This window comes from Erithacus rubecula, assembly GCF_903797595.1.
Source record: "Erithacus rubecula genome assembly, chromosome: 3".
In the NCBI taxonomy this organism is placed as follows: Eukaryota; Metazoa; Chordata; class Aves; order Passeriformes; family Muscicapidae; genus Erithacus; species Erithacus rubecula.
This window is the reverse complement of record NC_136689.1, coordinates 50,465,652-50,483,168: the sequence shown is the minus strand read 5'-3', so window position 1 is coordinate 50,483,168 and position 17,517 is coordinate 50,465,652. Positions and strand designations below refer to the sequence as shown.

Below are 17,517 nucleotides of genomic sequence, written 5' to 3'. Positions count from 1 at the left end.
ATCAAACAAGCAGAAAAAGATGTCCCCCAGACATCTGTCCCCCAGAAAAGAAAAAAAGATGAAATTAAGCATATTAAAAATCTTCTAGTTATGACCAACGTTTGAAAAACTGATATCTTAACCCAACCCTAGAGAGAAAAAATATTTGCTGCCATTTCATCTCCCTCCTGCATCCATCTGGCACAGCTCACTTGCAATCCATTTCTCTTTAGCTTTAGCACATCAGACAATTGTAATTTAGTAATAACAAAGAAACACAGCAGACAGACCATCTTTAAAATTATCAATTTTCTAATGAGCACCTTGTAAAACTGATGAAATATATGGTATAAAAAAAATTCTGCTGTATCTGAAAAATGGCTTCTTCAACTAATAAAAATCAGAAGAAAGTCCTGCAGCCTCATGACATCTACCACATTTTGATCCACACAGCAGCCGTTTTAAATACAACATAGGATTCAGAGACACTTCTGTCGTTAACAGGACACAGGTTTGAGCTTCTTGCACCTCATTCTGAAGGACAGAACATTTTCTGAGAAATTAGTACCTCAGTGCAATGGGTTACAGAAGTTGCTGGAGATGAGCAGATGAAAATTCAGTATCTTATATGTCAACTCTATTTATACATACAAATGAAAATATCTGACTCTTTCAAATTAAGGGAACGTCTCTTATGCAATACGTTCAGCTCTTCCAATCCAGTTTAAAAGAACCGAAACATTGCTAACCAGACAGCTCTTCACCTGGGCAATTCTCCCACAATCCAAAACTAATGCCATATTTATATCTTTTATCATTAATGAACTACTCATGCCTATCACCACCTTAATTGCACATGCTCAATCTCTCAGTGGAACCAGCAGATGTTTTGCTGGCTGGCACAGTGGGTCGCCCACATTAATTCTTAGCCTGTGAAGGCACTGCACTGCAAACTATGAGAACAGCATGCCCCTTCTGCATGGAATGGCTCTAAAGCCTGGGCATGTCAATCAGACTGAGACTAGAGCCTCTCAATCACTGCTTTGCTCCCACTTAAGTTTTAATGAATCTTCACTGAAAATGTCCCATTATTTTCCTGTGTAAATACATCCCAAATGACTCAGTGTGGGAAGAAGAGGCAGGAAGATGAAGGTTGTTTTGATTTTTTGGGGGTCATAAAACCTTCTTTCTCTACAGATAAATGTCCCCAGATCAAATGGACTCTTTATCACTTTAAAGTAAGAAAAAGGATCTATTTATTCAGGGTTGGGAAACAGACAATAAACATGAAGCAGTTCAGGTGAGGTGAGGCAGCTTTAATAATCTGTATCACGGTATTATTTGTCTGTTGTAACTTTATGGCTTATAAGCAGGAGTTTAGACACTTGTGTCTTCTTCTCCCTGGAGGGCAATGCATCAAGATGGTAATGTATCATGACCTCCACAAATGTTCTGTTTGAAGAGCACAATGACTCCCAAATGCAAAATGTGTTTCTGCCTGCGATATCTCAAGTTTAAACATATTTCTCTTGCACTTTTTCTGTACAAAACCCTTAATTTCTAGGATAAAAATGTCCTGGCATGGACTGAACGCCATGCTTCCCCTTCAGACTCGTAAGGCCCCTCATCAGTGGTGCAGCTGCTCTAAATGCAGGGCCAGGAGCACACCCAGCCCACTGCAGGGGATCTCACTTACTGAGGTTCCACTTGAGGCCTGTCGTGGTCACGCTCTCGCAGGGGTTCCCCACGGGGATGAGGCCGCACCAGGAGCCCTCCAGCCCCGTGTCCACACGCAGCTTGTGCCTGCCCTGCAAGACAAACGTGTCTGGAGTCAGCACTCGCCACGCGCCCGCACGGCGTCTGCCCTGGCCTGGCAAACAAAAGAGCAGGGTCTCGGAGACAGCCTAGAATGTCCCCAGGGGCTCAGGAAAAGCTGGCTGCAGCAGGAAGGCAGGCCACTCATGTTTAAAGAGGGAAAAGAGGTGTGTGCTTATGTTCCAGACCTTATGGCTTTTTGTTTCTAGGCTTTCCTAAGAATGTAGCTTTGCTCATTATTTGAATATGCACTTCTGTCAAAGCTAGGCTCTTTATTCCTGTGATGTGAGGGCATCCTGACCCATTCACTCATTCATTCCTCATCTAAACATGTGTTTCACTTCCTAAACAGTGCTAGTCAAAGAACCACTGAAGTGCCTCAATTATTTTGACAACATCTGTAAAATTTGATGTACTTCTCTGTGGACACTGCTGAAGGCCAAGGCACATTTCAGCCAAGCCTTTTTCTCAGGTTCTGAGTCTTTTTCTCAGGCTGTGAAACTTTCTCAGCTCCAGCCAGGATTTTTCCCAGGCTAGAGACTTTTTCTCTACTGTATACACAATAGAAAGAATCATAACAGAGATAACAACCTGCTGGATCCATGTGAAAGCCAGGGAGAAGAGGTGTCTCTTTCTCTGTCCAATGAACTGTCTGTATTTTGTTTTTCACGAAGTACCTTATTTAAAGCCATGGCTTCCTTAAACAAATTACTCTTTCTTGCTCTTTCTTACACCAAGCAAGAAGTGTCTTGCTGCTGTTTTCTCTCATCACTCCATAACTCTTCATACAGCAACACTTCTCCAGGCATGTACTCTTCCCAGAAGGAGGAAGACATGAAGAAACTTAACTAGGTGCTAGAGAAATTAACCTAAATATTTAGAGTAACCTGCTTACACTAAGTTATGAAAAAACCTGGAAATTAAAACTTTCTCATATTGAAGATCAATTTATCTAGTAATTAAAATGTTCATGGGATGCAACAGCTATTAATGATGATGTATTTGTGATAAATCTCTTAATTAGCACTTACAGATCCTGTGTGAACATCCTATGATCAGTTACAAGGAAGAGTACACAGTGAAAATCTTTAACAAAATGAGAAGTGCTGAGGGTTACAGTTCTGGCACAATCTGTGTTCTAAGAAGCTACGAAGGTGTTTATGGAAGCTAGGTACAAGAAAGCAGCAAATAAAAACTAGTGACAAGATAAGTGGAGAAATCATCCTCTGGTCTCTTCTACACAGATAATTTATTCCTTCAAATAAGCCTGGGCTTCATGTGGGAGAAGCTTCAGATTCTTTTAAATAGAGGATTTTTTTACATTTTATTTTATTCTCCTGTGCATGCAGGCAAGCAAAAGTCTTGAGCACATCTTTTAGACACAAATTCTTCATCACTATAAATAAAATCAGATATGCCTATTTATAAATATACCAAAATATAAGGACTCTGAAGCCCTGTGACTACCCAGTGGACACTTTGTTAAGCAAGAAACAGAAGTTGTGTACCAAAATAAATGAAGAACGGTTGAACTGTAAAATTCAACTAAATGTCCCAAGCAGCAATCTCACATGTTTTCTTAGGAGAACGCATTTAAGCTTTTTTCTCCTGCCCTGTCTTGTCCTGTCCCATGTTCATTTCCCATGCACTTGCAAATACACAGTCACTAGTTAGAAAGTCAAAACTACAGGTGAAATATGTTATTGCTGAGACATTGATGTCTGAGGCATTCAACAGCTTCTGTTAATGCCAAATGCATTATGAAGAAACAACTTCAATATATGTCATGCTCTCAGTTAACAAATGAACCTTGGAAAAGCTGTCAATTAGGGAATATCAGATTGCATAGCTTAAGCCTATTTGACTGTTCGCAGAGAAACAAGAAAAGCAATCCAATATTATTTGTCTTCTCAGGGTGTCCAGCTTCACGTGGTGATGAGCCAGGTATGTGTGTAGTGGTTGTGAATGCTTGCCTGCCAAATTCAGAGGTGTAACAAATTCAGGCTTGATAAGCTTTTAGCTATGCAATATGCCATGCCATTTCTCTCTCACAGCATGGAGGGAGGAGGAAAGGAAGAGGAGAGTTACAAGTACAAGCTCACTCATTATGTGATTACAGATACTGTCGATAATGAAGCTGATGATGAATGAGACATGGAGGGGTGGGACTGTCTGATCCAATGAACGTACATATTGCTGCTCAGAGCTACTGGAGGAGACAAGCAAACTCACCATATTAACCAATTAGTAAAGGAATATGAAAAGCAGATGAGAGAGTAGCTGGCCCCACAGAGAACCTGATTAAGTTCCATATTCTCAAAGTCTGTGTCTACTATCAGGTTTGCTTTTTCTATTTTATGACATTCTGACCCAGCTTGCAGATAGGGAATCAATTCAGCAGAAATTTATGCAGAAAGCTGTCCTACTGTGCTCATGAAATAAATCTTTAAAACAAAAGATGCCAATGTCAAGGTTCACCAATATCTAGGATTTTATCAGGAATCTTTCAATGTCTGGTACTTCCCGAAAATCCCAGTTCATGTTCCAGTGGTTATGTGAGCACAATGATTTTCTTCCCTAAAAGGTCATTTTCTAGCACTCAGTTGTTAAGAGAAATTTCAAATAGGGGGCCCAAAGGGTTAAATCCAAGGTAGCAGGTGAACAGGAATATTGAAATGAAAATATTTTTTTTTAAAAAAACCCTCTCAACCGTCAGGTCAAACTTATGGTTTAGGGATTGGTTCAATAATATAAAAAAAGTCAGTTTCTAAGGCTTTTCTTTAAATAAATCAATAAGAGATCTTAATAGTACTGAGGATAGCGAGAGCAGAAAAGGGAAATGAATGTTGGGAAAAAACAAACAAACAAATTACAAATAACCCATTCATTTTTGTCAAAAAAGATTAATCAGCCAATGCATGTGTACAGTAAAGCTCTAAAATCAAAACGCGGTGAACTTACCATGAGAAAAATTCAGTTCCCAAGCTTATCTCTCGTTTTTTGAGTACAGCTCTCTCAACCAAGCAAGATGTAACTGATATTTGCAGGAGGAAATTTGCAATTACAAGTAATAATTTGCTCTATTTAAGTCTGTGTGATTAAAGGAACAATTATATACTGTCACTTAAAATATTGAACTGTTTTCAGTTTCTGCAGAACTCTAATTTCCAAACTAAGTTTAAAAAGAAAACTAAACTTTGAGTAAATAAATCCCTCCTTGTATTTTTTTTGCCTCTGTAGGAGGTAACTGAAATATTTTCACATTTAAGTTAAGAATCAAATATTACCACGTTTGAATGTTCCTGGTGATGAAAGAATGGCAAATAATACAGCTGCATTGATTTTTATCTTATTAAGTCAGTTTTGAAAAACATTGATCAATCTTCAGCATTGATTTTTTTCCCTTCATTTTGTTTTGATGCTGGAAATAAGATCAATTTTTGAGTCCAGCAATAAGAAGAAAATGTCAGAAGATATTTTTAAGAATGCTTTATCCACATAGGTTAAACTTCTCCTTTTGATTCTAATGCTTTGTGGTGTAAGAAAGAATTTAAGAAGTAGTGATTAAATACACACCCACGCTGATACACTTTTTGCTGAGGAAAGACATAAAGACAAAGTTGTTATTTGCCACATTTAACTGATATAAATAGAAGTCTGATTGCCAGGAATTCACACACCTAACCCCATTCAAGGTTGTGAGATGCTAAAATCCTTAGTCAAAAATCTGCAAGATGAAAGCACACAAACAGCATCAAGACAAAAGTAGGAACTTCTCTATGGGCATGGATACCCCAATATAGAGAAAAATTCTTCTCCAAGTGCTTTTCAGACCATCTTGAATAGATATGTTGCAATAAATGCACACTCTAAAATAGGTTTCAAGAAACAAAATGTTATGAAAGAGAGACAGAACGGGGACTCATCTTCAGTAATGCATTCTGAAGGGATCTGAAGGAGGGAAACCTGGAACTTGTCAGGTTGAAACTGAACACTGAGGAGAGACATAAAGTCAGTTAACAAGGTGCTGGGGAAGGTTAAGGAATTAAAATTAAGCTTTGGCAAACAAATTAGGAAAGATATAGTAAACAGATCTTGGAAACTGCTGAATAAATAAGATGTGAAAGGTAATGGGGAAGGAAAAGGAATGAATTACCAGATTGAAGGACAAAGCAAACTTACTCTGTTTTAAAGAAATCAACAGAATAATTTCATTACTAGAAATAATTTATTTTCTAAAAGGTGTACTTTCACCTGTGCTTGCTGTTAGATCTGGGACTAGACAGAAACAGGATTTTTTGAGATCTGGCCAACTGCTCTATGACACTTCCTCCACTATCTAGATCTTGTTTTCCGTGATCTTCTGATAAAACACCTTTTTTATACCAGCCTTATTTCTATGATTACTCCATAGATGGCAGCACACACTTGAAAGCAACAACAGCAGCAAAAAAACCTAAATACAGATGTCATAGTCACCCAGGGAAAAGGCAAAAACCACAATCTGTTTCAGTACATAAACATCTGGGTACAGAAAATGGTATACAGAAAACAGACCTAGGGAATGGGTGGAAATCAACACAATCACAAAAGACAGAGGGAGAGACGAAGAAGAGAAAAGGAACAAGGATGAAACAAAGCCGAAAATATTTATGTTTAAAATGTTTAAAATTAATAAAGTTTAAAATCAACTTTACTGGCAGTAAAGTAAAAAAAAAGTTCCAGAAATATTCCTACTAATCATTAGTTGCGTAAGAGCTTGATTTAACAATAACAAAAGCTTTCAGGCTGAGATTTTGAGCAAGATAAATACAGTCAATTTTTCAAAAAGGATGTACTTAAGAAAAGCCATTTTGTTACAGCCCTAAAATATCATCAATTGTCTTTTCACAGGGTGCCAAATTGCTATTATGTGAACACTATTCAGAGAACAGTTTCTGAGCCAACCAGGTTGTTTGCTGTTGAAATAAAAGTATCCACAGTTCCAGAAAAAACTCGTACATCTAAAAACTCTCATATGTCATATCAATGACTACTTACACACATAGAGAAAAACCAGCAAATTTATTATACTTCAAAACATTGAAAACTGTTGGATCCAATCCTGCCAATCCCTACTATCAACATTTGTGTTGTTCCTGTGCTGAAATGGATAGACTTCAGTGTATCAGTTATTTGCAAGACAGAGCCCTACCAAGGGTACCCTTCAAGAGGAGCCCTTCATAAAAAAATGACTTTACAGTGAATTAAATCCCAGGCAGGAAAGAAAGAATACATTATAATCATTATCAGAGCAAATTAATGAACACATCTGTTTCAAACCAATTTATGGTAAGGGTACAGAAGGAAATCCTTGTGGAAATGAGTTCCAGTAAACCAAAGAGTTACTATACCCTGAGGTTACACATTTAAATGGTTGCTACTGTATATCTAATGTACAAATTATCCACAGAGAGCAAATGATTCCAGAATTTCACACATTCACACATGAACATCTACAGTCCTACCAAAAACCAGCCTGAGGAAACAGTTCTCATGTGTCTGAGCACAGGGAGCAAATCCCTTGTTTGCCCACCACTTGTTGCAGCATGAGCCTGTGAAACAATTCTCTATCATCTGCAGTCCAGTCTATATGGGTGGCAAAACCCCAGCAATCAAAGATGCAAAAAATGTGGGAGGATACTTTCCTCAGAATACTGCAAGCAGTTAAAAGTACCAGCAGCATGTGTGCTAACATGAAGGCAAATAAAGGGATGTGAACATTTTATCAACCTGAAAGGATATTTGGGAATACAAAATCTACTTTAAAAGGAAGTTACATTAGTTTAATTCCTTTTCATAGACATATCTTAAAGATTGACTAATGCCATAAATACTAACTCTTGTTCTACTCTGAAGACCATCAAAAATAGAAACTCATTCAGATTAATTTTCCCACTTGCAAATGAGATTCCACAACATTTTCTTCAGTTTTCCACAAATCAGTGCAAAATACACCACAAATAGAGAGGGAAACTAAAATAATCAAGAAATCCCTGGTCCTTTTCTAAATTTAAGCAAGCCTTAGACTGGCCCAGTGTGACATTTTATCCTTGAGCTTGTGCATTTGATGCCTTATCCTCAGCAGACTCATCATTATAGGCTTAATTAGCATTTTTAGTGATGCCTTAAAAAAAAATCAGAACCAATTCTTTATATCCATTTACGAGACTACAGAGTATAATAGATTGCAGATAAGAGTGAAAAGTAGACAAGCTGCTGAAGATTTCATATTGCCTGTATAATTATTATGCAGTGTTGCAGTTAAATTGCCAGCCTAGAGCGGCCTTTACTAAGGGCACTAATACTCTGCAATCCCTAAGCGATAACAATACAACATAATCATTCTCATTATGAATCAGTTCATAATAAATTTAGTGTCATTGCCCTTCCTTTTTTGTGTATTTCTACTGGGAAAAGTCTATAGGATCCCTTCTATCTAGACTATATTATCTTATTTTTCTGGGTGTTAGAGAAGTGTAGGAGTTAATTTAAAAGACGGTAATGTGCACCTAATTTGTGGCAAGAAACAATTTTTTATTCTTAGCACTGAATTACTGAGTGTTACTGGAAGGCACCTTTATGTTATGCAAGAATTCACAAAATTCAAATCTGTTTATCAGTTCCCAAGAGTCTTCCCAGACAAACTGACAAATCTCTGTAGCTCTCCTACTTCAAACTCTCAATTGAAAGTCTTCTAGATTGCATAAAAAAAAAGAATGATCAACAGGCTGCTGATCAACACCTTCTTTTAGTTTCTTGTACTTCTCAATCTTGTACTTCACAATCTTGTATTTCTCAATCCCTATGATACCATTTTTTAAAAATGTTCTATACAACGGCAGCAAATCATGAGCCCACAAATCCTCTCATATATCACCATCATTTTAGTAGAACTGACTTCATATTTGGAGGTTTCATGTTAGGATTAGGGGCTTCATAAAAGCCTGGCCTCTATAATTTCTTCAGTACAAACAAACTGATGAACAGAATTCCTTTCATTGAGTAGGGGAATCTCACAAATGCTCTTTTCTCCATTTTTGACCGCAACTTTCATATACCTCAAGGCGAGAAAGAGGCTAAAAGTAGCAAAGAATGAACTTAGGAGACAATTTTACATTCCTTCTTGATCTCTGCTACAGGAAGAAATAATTTGCTGTTATTATCAAGATATTCATTTACCAAGGATAAGAAATGATATCTACTTTCAGTAGACAGGAAAATGGCTTCTGCTTTATAACAGCAGGCTTTGAAGATATGCTATGCCTCAGATCTGATGCTAGCAATGACTGACTGCTCCTTTCTACAGTGACTGACTGACTTCTTTCTATACCTGTGAAATTCAAAGATGCGTTGCTCTGGTCAAGAGGAACAAATATAATAAAAGAAAATTCAAGCTGGCCATTCAAATATATAATTTTTTCTCCTCTTTTTCCCCCCCCACATTTTTTCTTTTTTCTTGTACAGCTCAGTAGTCAGTTGGAGATTACAGTCTTCCCAAAAAATCCATTTTTTTGTTGAAGGACGTGGTAGGGGCATATTTTACTGCTCAGAACTTTCCTCCATTATGAGACACACATGGATAGCGTGTTATTTGCAAAAGCAACTTCGTAATGGATATAGCTTCAGATCCCTTGCATTTCAGTACAGATTTATCCATGTCACCACTGTCATCAGTGACAGATTTGGCACTCAGAATACAGAGGAAATATTCACAAGCACACTAAAATCATTCAAAACAGGCCAACCTGTGCCCTAAATATTTGACAGTGATTTCTTACCCTAAACAAACACAGTCAGCCTGGCATCTTTTCTAACAGGAATTTGCATCTTGAATGCATGTTTCCAGCACCACATATGTCATCCCCGTTATAACTCTGAGGGAGCATCACAAAAGAATCAAAGCTTTATTTAAAATATCAAAAATGAAGAAATTGCATTGTATAGCAGGCAAAAATAATCATGTGGCATTTATCTTTTGCGGTCCTTAGACTTGCATGGATGACCTCTTATATCCCCCAAATGAGTATTTAAAATTATCAACGTATTGATAGCATACTCAGCCTTTGCATGAAATGGTTAAGTAATAAATTTTTCGTTCAGTGCCTGAAAAAGACCAATAAAGTTGCCAAACCTGGATGTTAAGAGAGCAAACTTCAGCTAGTCAAGGAGAAAGTCCCCTGTGAATTGGCTTTGAAGAGCTCTGGGGATCAAAAGTGCTGGTCATTTGTGGACACTGGTACAGTAAAGAGATCTATTGTATCAGTTGAATGTTTGCAAGTCTATGGAACCTGATGAGACTGATTCTGGAGTACTAAAGGAGCAGATATTATAGAAGGACCTTTCTAAGTCATCTACCAAAGATCTTGGAAGCCTGGTTACATCCTCACTGACTGGAAACTAGGCAACATTCTTCTGATTTACAAGTAGGACTTGAAGGAAGCTCCAATAAACTAGGCCAACCTCAAGATTTACCTGCAAAAATTATGGAGAAGATCCTACTGGGTGCTATTGTTTAAAAGACAACCCGATCATCAGGCCCAGACAACATGAGTTCACAAATGGAAATCCTGTCTAATTTGATATCCTTCTATGATAAGGTTACCTGCCTGCTGGATGAAGGGAAGATGGTGAATGTGGTTCTGCTGGATTTTAGTATGGTTTTTAATACTGTCCCTCCCAGCATCCTTTTAGACAGCATCCTTCTGTCCAACTGACAAGAGCAGCTGGGTGGTGTTGCCACTGGGTTATGAGAGCAGCAAAAAAGGAATGTGGCAACCAAGTTCCTTCAGGTGAAGAGAGGCAAAAAGCCTTTTATTAAAGATACAAATCACACTTCTATAGAGTAGATCGTGGTAGTAAGGATAGAAGTGATTTCATTGGTGCAAGAAAGGTGACATTCCTGGTAAACACGCTTTCACAAAAACATCACATACCTCATGCATTCAGCAGGTGCTTAATCATTGTTATAATTCTTTCTTTCATGTTTCCCTTGAGCAGCCTGAGAAATCCAAGCTGCTTCTTTCCCTGGATTTCACCAGTATCTACAGGTGCAGCACTGGGTGAAGAACTGGCTGAAGGGCCAGGCTTAAAGGGTTGCCATGCATGGGGATACATCTGGCTGGTGACCAGGGATCAGTAGTATTCCTCAAAGCTAAATTCTAGGGCAAGTCTGTTCAATATTTGTATTAATGACTCGGATACAGGAGGTGAATGCACAATTAGTAAGTCTGCAGATGAAACTGGGAGGTGGACAAGAGGCCATGTAGGGGTATCTGAATAGACTGGAGCATTGAGCAATCATCAATGGCATGAAACTGAACTCCAAAATGCCAGATTGTGCACCTGGGATGGAGTAATGCCAGACATGAGACTAAAGTGGGAGAGGAGTGGCTGGAGAGCAGCCATGCAGGAAGGGATCTGTGGGTGCTGGTTGGCAGGAGGCTCGAAAGGAGTCAGCAGTGTGTGCCCTGGCAGCCAGGAGGGTAAACCTCATCCTGGAGTGCATCAAACAGAGCACGACCAGCTGGTCAAAAGAAGTGACTGGATGGCCACCTCTGTATTTAGCGCTGGTGCAGCCCCATCGTGAGTAGCATGTGCAGTTCAGTTTAAGAAGGATGTGAAGATATTTGAATGTGTCCCAAGGAGGGCCCCAAGATGGCAAAGGGTGCAGCAGACATGTCATTGAGGACTTTGCATTTGTTTGGTTTGGAGAGGAGGCCAAGGGGTGACCTCACTGCTCCCTACAGCTCCCTGAAGAGGGGCAGTTGAGAGGGATGTGCTGAGCTCTTCTCCCTGGCACCCAGTGCTAGGACATGTGGCAGCAGCTAAATGCTGCATCAGTTAGCGAATGTTCAGACTTGGCATAAGCAAATATTTTCCTTACCCAAAGGGTGGTGAAGTCCTGGAACAGACTTCCTGGAGAAGTGGTCCTGGGCCAGGCTCTCTGTGCCTGTCAGTACTGAAGAGGCATTTGGATGCCTATTCATTTGGTTCATTAATTAATGAACCCTTCATTAGATTTTTCTCTCCCCTGTCCAGCTGCAGAGGGGAGTAGGAGAGAGGCTTTGGTGGGTACCTGACATCTTGCCAGCACCAACCCACGACACTTGCCTCAAACCATTATCAGGCACAAAAATGGAGTTTTGTAGACCAGGAAATCTTCTCACAGAATGGGTCAGGTTGGAAAGGACAACTGTGGGTCAACATGTCCAACCTCCCTGCTCAGGCAAGGTCATCCTAGAGCACACAACAGAGGATTGCATCTAGACTGTTCTTGAATATCTGTAGTGAGGGAGACCCCACAAGCTCCCTGGGCAATCTGTTCCAGTGTTTGATCACCCATACAGAAAAGAACTCTGTCCCTGTATTCTGGTGAAACTTTCTGTGCATGTTTCTGCTGGTTGTTATATTTCTCTAAGAAGTCTATGCAGCAGCAGGGGAAGATGTTGGAATGTTCTTTTCACTTTAGAACAATAGTGTATAATCCCTATATTGATAATTAATGCTTAGTTTTGAACCATACAGGGCTTAGTACAAATACCAGAGATTAATGTGGCCTTATGCTAACTCTCTACATCAGTGACTAGTAAGTCTTGTGCCAGACTGTGCTTTCTTATTTACTTATATTAGTGATCAATATGTACTAGCAGATATCTTTGTTTCTAGAAAAATAATTGTGTTTCACAACAAAGAATGATAAAGGAAATATATTACAACCTGATCCCGTATTTGAAATAGTCTTAAGGAGAAAAGATTCTTCAGAAGATCCAGAACCATATTCGAAGAATTCCATGGAAATAATTAGTGCATATGCACAGATTGAGGAAATGTGATGAACATGTTAGTTTCAGGAATCTGGTCTGTTGAGTTACTAGGCATGCATGCTTTGAGGAGAATTCCCTATGCATCCAGTGCTGCTAATAGCAATGCTGTCTTCTAGCCTAGTAAACTGGGTGGAGAGTTTCTTTCTTGGTTTCTGGTGACACTGTTGCCTCTTGTCCTAGTGCTTGGCACCACCAAGAAGATCTTGGCTCCATCTTCTTCACATGCTCCTTTTAGATATTTATAGACATTGATAGAACACTGCTGGCTCTTGGACAGCTTGCTGTCCACCAGAACCCACCAGGTTCTTCTCCACAGAGCTACCTTCCAGCCATTTGACCCACTGCCTCTGTTGGTGCAGAGGGTTATTCTTCCCTGTAGTTAGATACTTATGGGAACCAGGGAAGCAGCTTGGATTTCTCATGCTGCTCAAGGAAAACAAGAGGAAAGAATTATAAACAATGATTACGCACCTGGTGGATGTGTGAGCTGCGTGACCAGGGGTGTCACTTCCCTTGCACCAATCAAATAATTTCTATGCTTAGCTCCACGAACTACTCTATATAAAGTGTAGTGTTTCTTTAAATAAGGGGTCTTTTTGCTTCTCCATTACTCCAAGAAGTTTGTTGCTATATTCTTTTCACCACTCCCATAGCCTGAATGCAACATTCCCCACATGCAGCACCCTGCAATTGCCTTTGTTGAATTTCAGACAGTTCTTCTCTGCTCATCTCTGAAGCCTGCTAAGATCCCTCTTAAGGGCTGCACAGTCTGCTGGGGAACTGACCACTTCTCCCAGCTTTGGAACATCACTGAACTTGCTGAGGAGGCATCTGCCCCTTCATTCCAGTCATTGATGGGTAAGTTAAACAGTTCTGCACCAGTACTGAACTTTGGGGACACCACTATTGACAGGCCTGCAAACAGACCCTGTGCCACTGATTACAACTCTGGGATCTGCTGGTCAGTTCTCAATCAATATCCCTGTCCACTCATCCAATCCACACATCCCAAGTTTGTCTACGAGGATTCTGTGAGGGAGTCAAAAGCCTTGCTGACATCAAGGTAAACAATATCCACTCTCTCCCCTCATCCATCCAAGTACTTGTCTCATCACAGTAGGCCATCAGGTTGGTCAAGCAGTATTTCCCTATAGTGAATCCATGGTGAGTACTCTAAGCACTTTCTTGCATCCATGTGGATAAAAATGGTCTCCAAAATGAGGTGCTTCATCACTGACTGGTCAGTTGTTCTCTGGGTCCTCTTTCTTGCCCTTTCTTGAAGACCAGGGTGACTTCTACTTGCAGTCCACAGCATCCCTTCTGATCTCCAGGCTCTTTCAAAGATGGCTTTTATGGTGTCTGCCAGCTCTCTCAGCACTCATGGATTCATCCTGTCAGGTCCTATGAACTTGTGGATGGCAAGCTGGCCTAGGTGTTCTTTAACCCAATCCTCCTTGACCTAGGGAAACTTTCTGGTAATAAAAAATACATTGTCTACAACAAATCTCTGAGGACTACACATGGTGCAAAAAGGAATTTGAAGGTACATTTTTGTCTGGTTTAAAAGAACTAGCAAATTCTAAGGAACAGGAAAGGGAAAAGGTGGCTGTCAAATTTTCAGTAGTAGAGATCTGGTATCCTCTTAAAAATGGTGTCTATTTCCTAGTGTTGATTTTGGATGCTCAAATATTACCCACTTAACTCCTCAATTTAAATTGCACATTATGATGAATGAAATGCAATACATACAGGTATATTAATTTCCTCATCTTTGTGAATGCTTATTTCAGCCAAATTTCATACATTGAGAATGATTTATGATAACAGACATTGTCATTATATAAAAACAACAAAGATTGGGCATCTGTGAATGTACCTATCCCTACCTATTTGTTCATGTCTCCATCTAATTTATGGAAAAAATCTAAACCTGCTTTCTTCTCGTTCAGGCCATCATCCCTTGTCCTGTCACAAAAATCTTTGTTAGAACATCTTGCTCTGTCTTTTTTATAGGACCCCTTATACATGGAAGCACCACAAGAAAGTCTCCCCCGAGCCTTCTCCAGGGGGAGCTGAACAACCCCAACTCTCAGCCTTTTTCATAAAAAATATATGCAGAAAGCCATTTAACTCAATATGATCTAAAAATGTCTAATGAAGAAAGTTTTGAACTAGAACTTTTCTTTCCAGACCACTCAAACTAATTTTTTTTAATAAACAGACAACTAAATCACAACTGATTTTGCGATGACTCTGAAAAATCACAGCAATGAGAAAGCAAAAAAAAGTTCAGTACTCTCAAGTTTTTCCGTACTTTTCATTTTAGAAGACCAGGTTTAAAACTATCTGGAGTATATTGCAACCTTGACTTAATCAACTGAGTTTCAACAAAAAGATCCATTAAAAAAACCCCTAAATATTTTAAATGTGCTATCTTAGATTTTGAAACAGGCAGAAATAAGTATTCCTGGTTCAAAATAAGCAGCCCTTGTGCAGACACTCATGTTCACACACAGGATTTGCAGAGGGACCCTTTCCAAAATCAGGGCAAGCAGAGATTACTGTTTCTTACAAATGAAAAGCTCAGGACATGAAGCTTTTCTGAAAGATTTTTATGGGTGTCTTAGTCCCTCCCTGATCCCCAGCTGCTCTTCCTACTAAGCAAAGCCTTAAGAATCTGCTTAACAACCATGACTCGAGACAAGCTGTAGGAAAGCTTACAATGGCTCGCTGGAAGGACAGTCACAAAACTCTCCAGATAAAAAACACTTTCATGGCTGTTCTCTTCGGGAGGCTTTGGGGAAAAGGTCAGACTCACTCCTGACAGGCCACCAGAGTGGGAAACATTCCTGTATGCATTTACGGGCCACTGCTGGCTGCATTACACCACTTGGAGAGTTGGGGACATGGAACCATCATCACGAAGCTTTTGCACTGAGGTGACCAAGCTCCAGCAGCTCCTGCCACAGACCAGACTCTGCACAAACACAAAGCAACAAGACACTTCTACATTTAAAACAGAAATTAAAGCCCTACAATGGAGATACAAGACAGAATTAGACACTGAACAGGCAGCTGTCAGTCACCACAGCACTACAAAACCTTTCCATGGATGTCTCTCCAAAAATGTAATAGTTAACAATCCCTGCATGGCACTTCAGGAGGGTTGAACACTGATAATTAGCCACATGCGTTCTGGCTACAGGGTATGGCAGGATGAAACCAGATAGAAATCATCTCAAGACAAATCATCCATTTCTTCTGGGGTGTTTTGGACTTTATTAGCAAGAAACCAAATAGAGACAAACACAGAGCTCCAGACTTCATTTAAGACTATGCTGGTTAGTCAATATGGCCAAGGAATATTAAGTACATAAGGTTTTTTAAATGCCCTCAGGTCAAAGAGAGAAATATATGCTATTTTAAAATGTAATTCACCTTGACTGATGGGGAAAATAATATGTTTTTGTTAACAGAAAATAAAACAGGCACTCCAGATTTCTTCTGGAAGTAAATGGAAGACAAACCCTCTCTATCCTGGTATTACTTTAATGAAATACTCCCTCACAAAATAAAACCTATAAATTGAATCAATGTAATAATTTTAAGTAGTAATACTAACCTTGGTTAGCTACTTGGGGACCATTTGCTTAGATAATTACTGAATATCTAGAGTGGATGAAATGCACAAGGAGGTTTTATACGGACACTTTGTGAAACAATATTTAAATATAAATAACATTAATAAATAAGGTAACTTCATTTGGCTTTGCTTTAGCATGGTAAATGCCAAAATAGTTAGTTACTATGTTCTCTCATTCACTTAGGGCTGCACACTTCTGTATGTTCTACAAACAAACCAAATTATTTTTTACATTTGAGCTTAATTTGCAAAATATATCTTGTTAAGTTCCTGAGACTGTCATTTCAACTAATTAATATGAGACATTAATGGAGATTAATTTTTTGGTATTTTTTAAAATTAAGTTCATCAGAAGTCAAATCTGAGATTACATACAACAAGAAATGTTAGTTTCTGGACAATAAATTTGTATGTGCTTGTCTTAGTTTGCAGATACAATGAGTTTTGGAAAATAATTATTTATGACCATGTTCAAATGTAAATAACTTATAAATAACATAATGAATATTCTTGGCCTTCCCCTCCACTATACACAAAAAACTGTAACTTGACTTTCTATGATACAAGGAAGGAAAAAAAACCAACCCAAGTCTGTCTTCTGTATTTGTACAGCTTGTTTTTCTCAATTTCTCCTCCTCTCCTTTTTCTTTCTTAGGATAGTTTCAGGACAGCAACTTTTCACCCTCAAGGACTAATAAATTCCATTTTTAACATGAGTGTTTTCCATTAACTTCATGAAAACATTATTTCTGATGAAGATGAGTCATTGCTGTCTTATCAGTAGTGGTTGGTGAGGAAACCATGTTGCCTGTTTGCTCTCAGCCACCAACCTATGATGTCCCAGAAGTTCTGAAAATGTCAAGAGGGCATCAAAACCCAGTGAATTTTCATTTCTTCAATCAAATCTGTTGACATACTTGAGTGTCTACTGCTAAAGATGCTGTAAAAGCCCATGAATATACATATCTGTTTAACTGCATAACTCCTGTTTTCACATCTGGTCCTTAAGTGCCATGCTAAATTTTATCCAAAATCCACAAATCTTCCATTTCAGCTTTTTAATAGTGAAACTGGAGGTACAGTTGTTTCCCCCATCTACTTTATGTGAGTCTAATGGGAAGCTTGCACTTAGATTTCATGCAGAAAGAAAATGACAACAATGAAGAATTCAGATATCTGAAATGCCTCCCATTGCAAAGACAAAAACACAGACAG

General features: G+C 38.9%; 1 protein-coding gene across 4 annotated transcripts in view; it reads right to left on the bottom strand.

Moving 5' to 3' along the window:
* Nucleotides 1–17,517, bottom strand: part of TPK1 (thiamin pyrophosphokinase 1) — a 305,416-nt gene that overhangs the window by 61,621 nt on the left and 226,278 nt on the right. For all 4 annotated transcript variants that reach the window (XM_079300660.1, XM_079300661.1, XM_079300659.1 and 1 more), the window contains one exon: nt 1,676–1,787. In XM_079300660.1, coding sequence (XP_079156786.1) covers nt 1,676–1,787 — 112 coding nt within the window. The remainder of the gene's footprint in view (nt 1–1,675; nt 1,788–17,517) is intronic.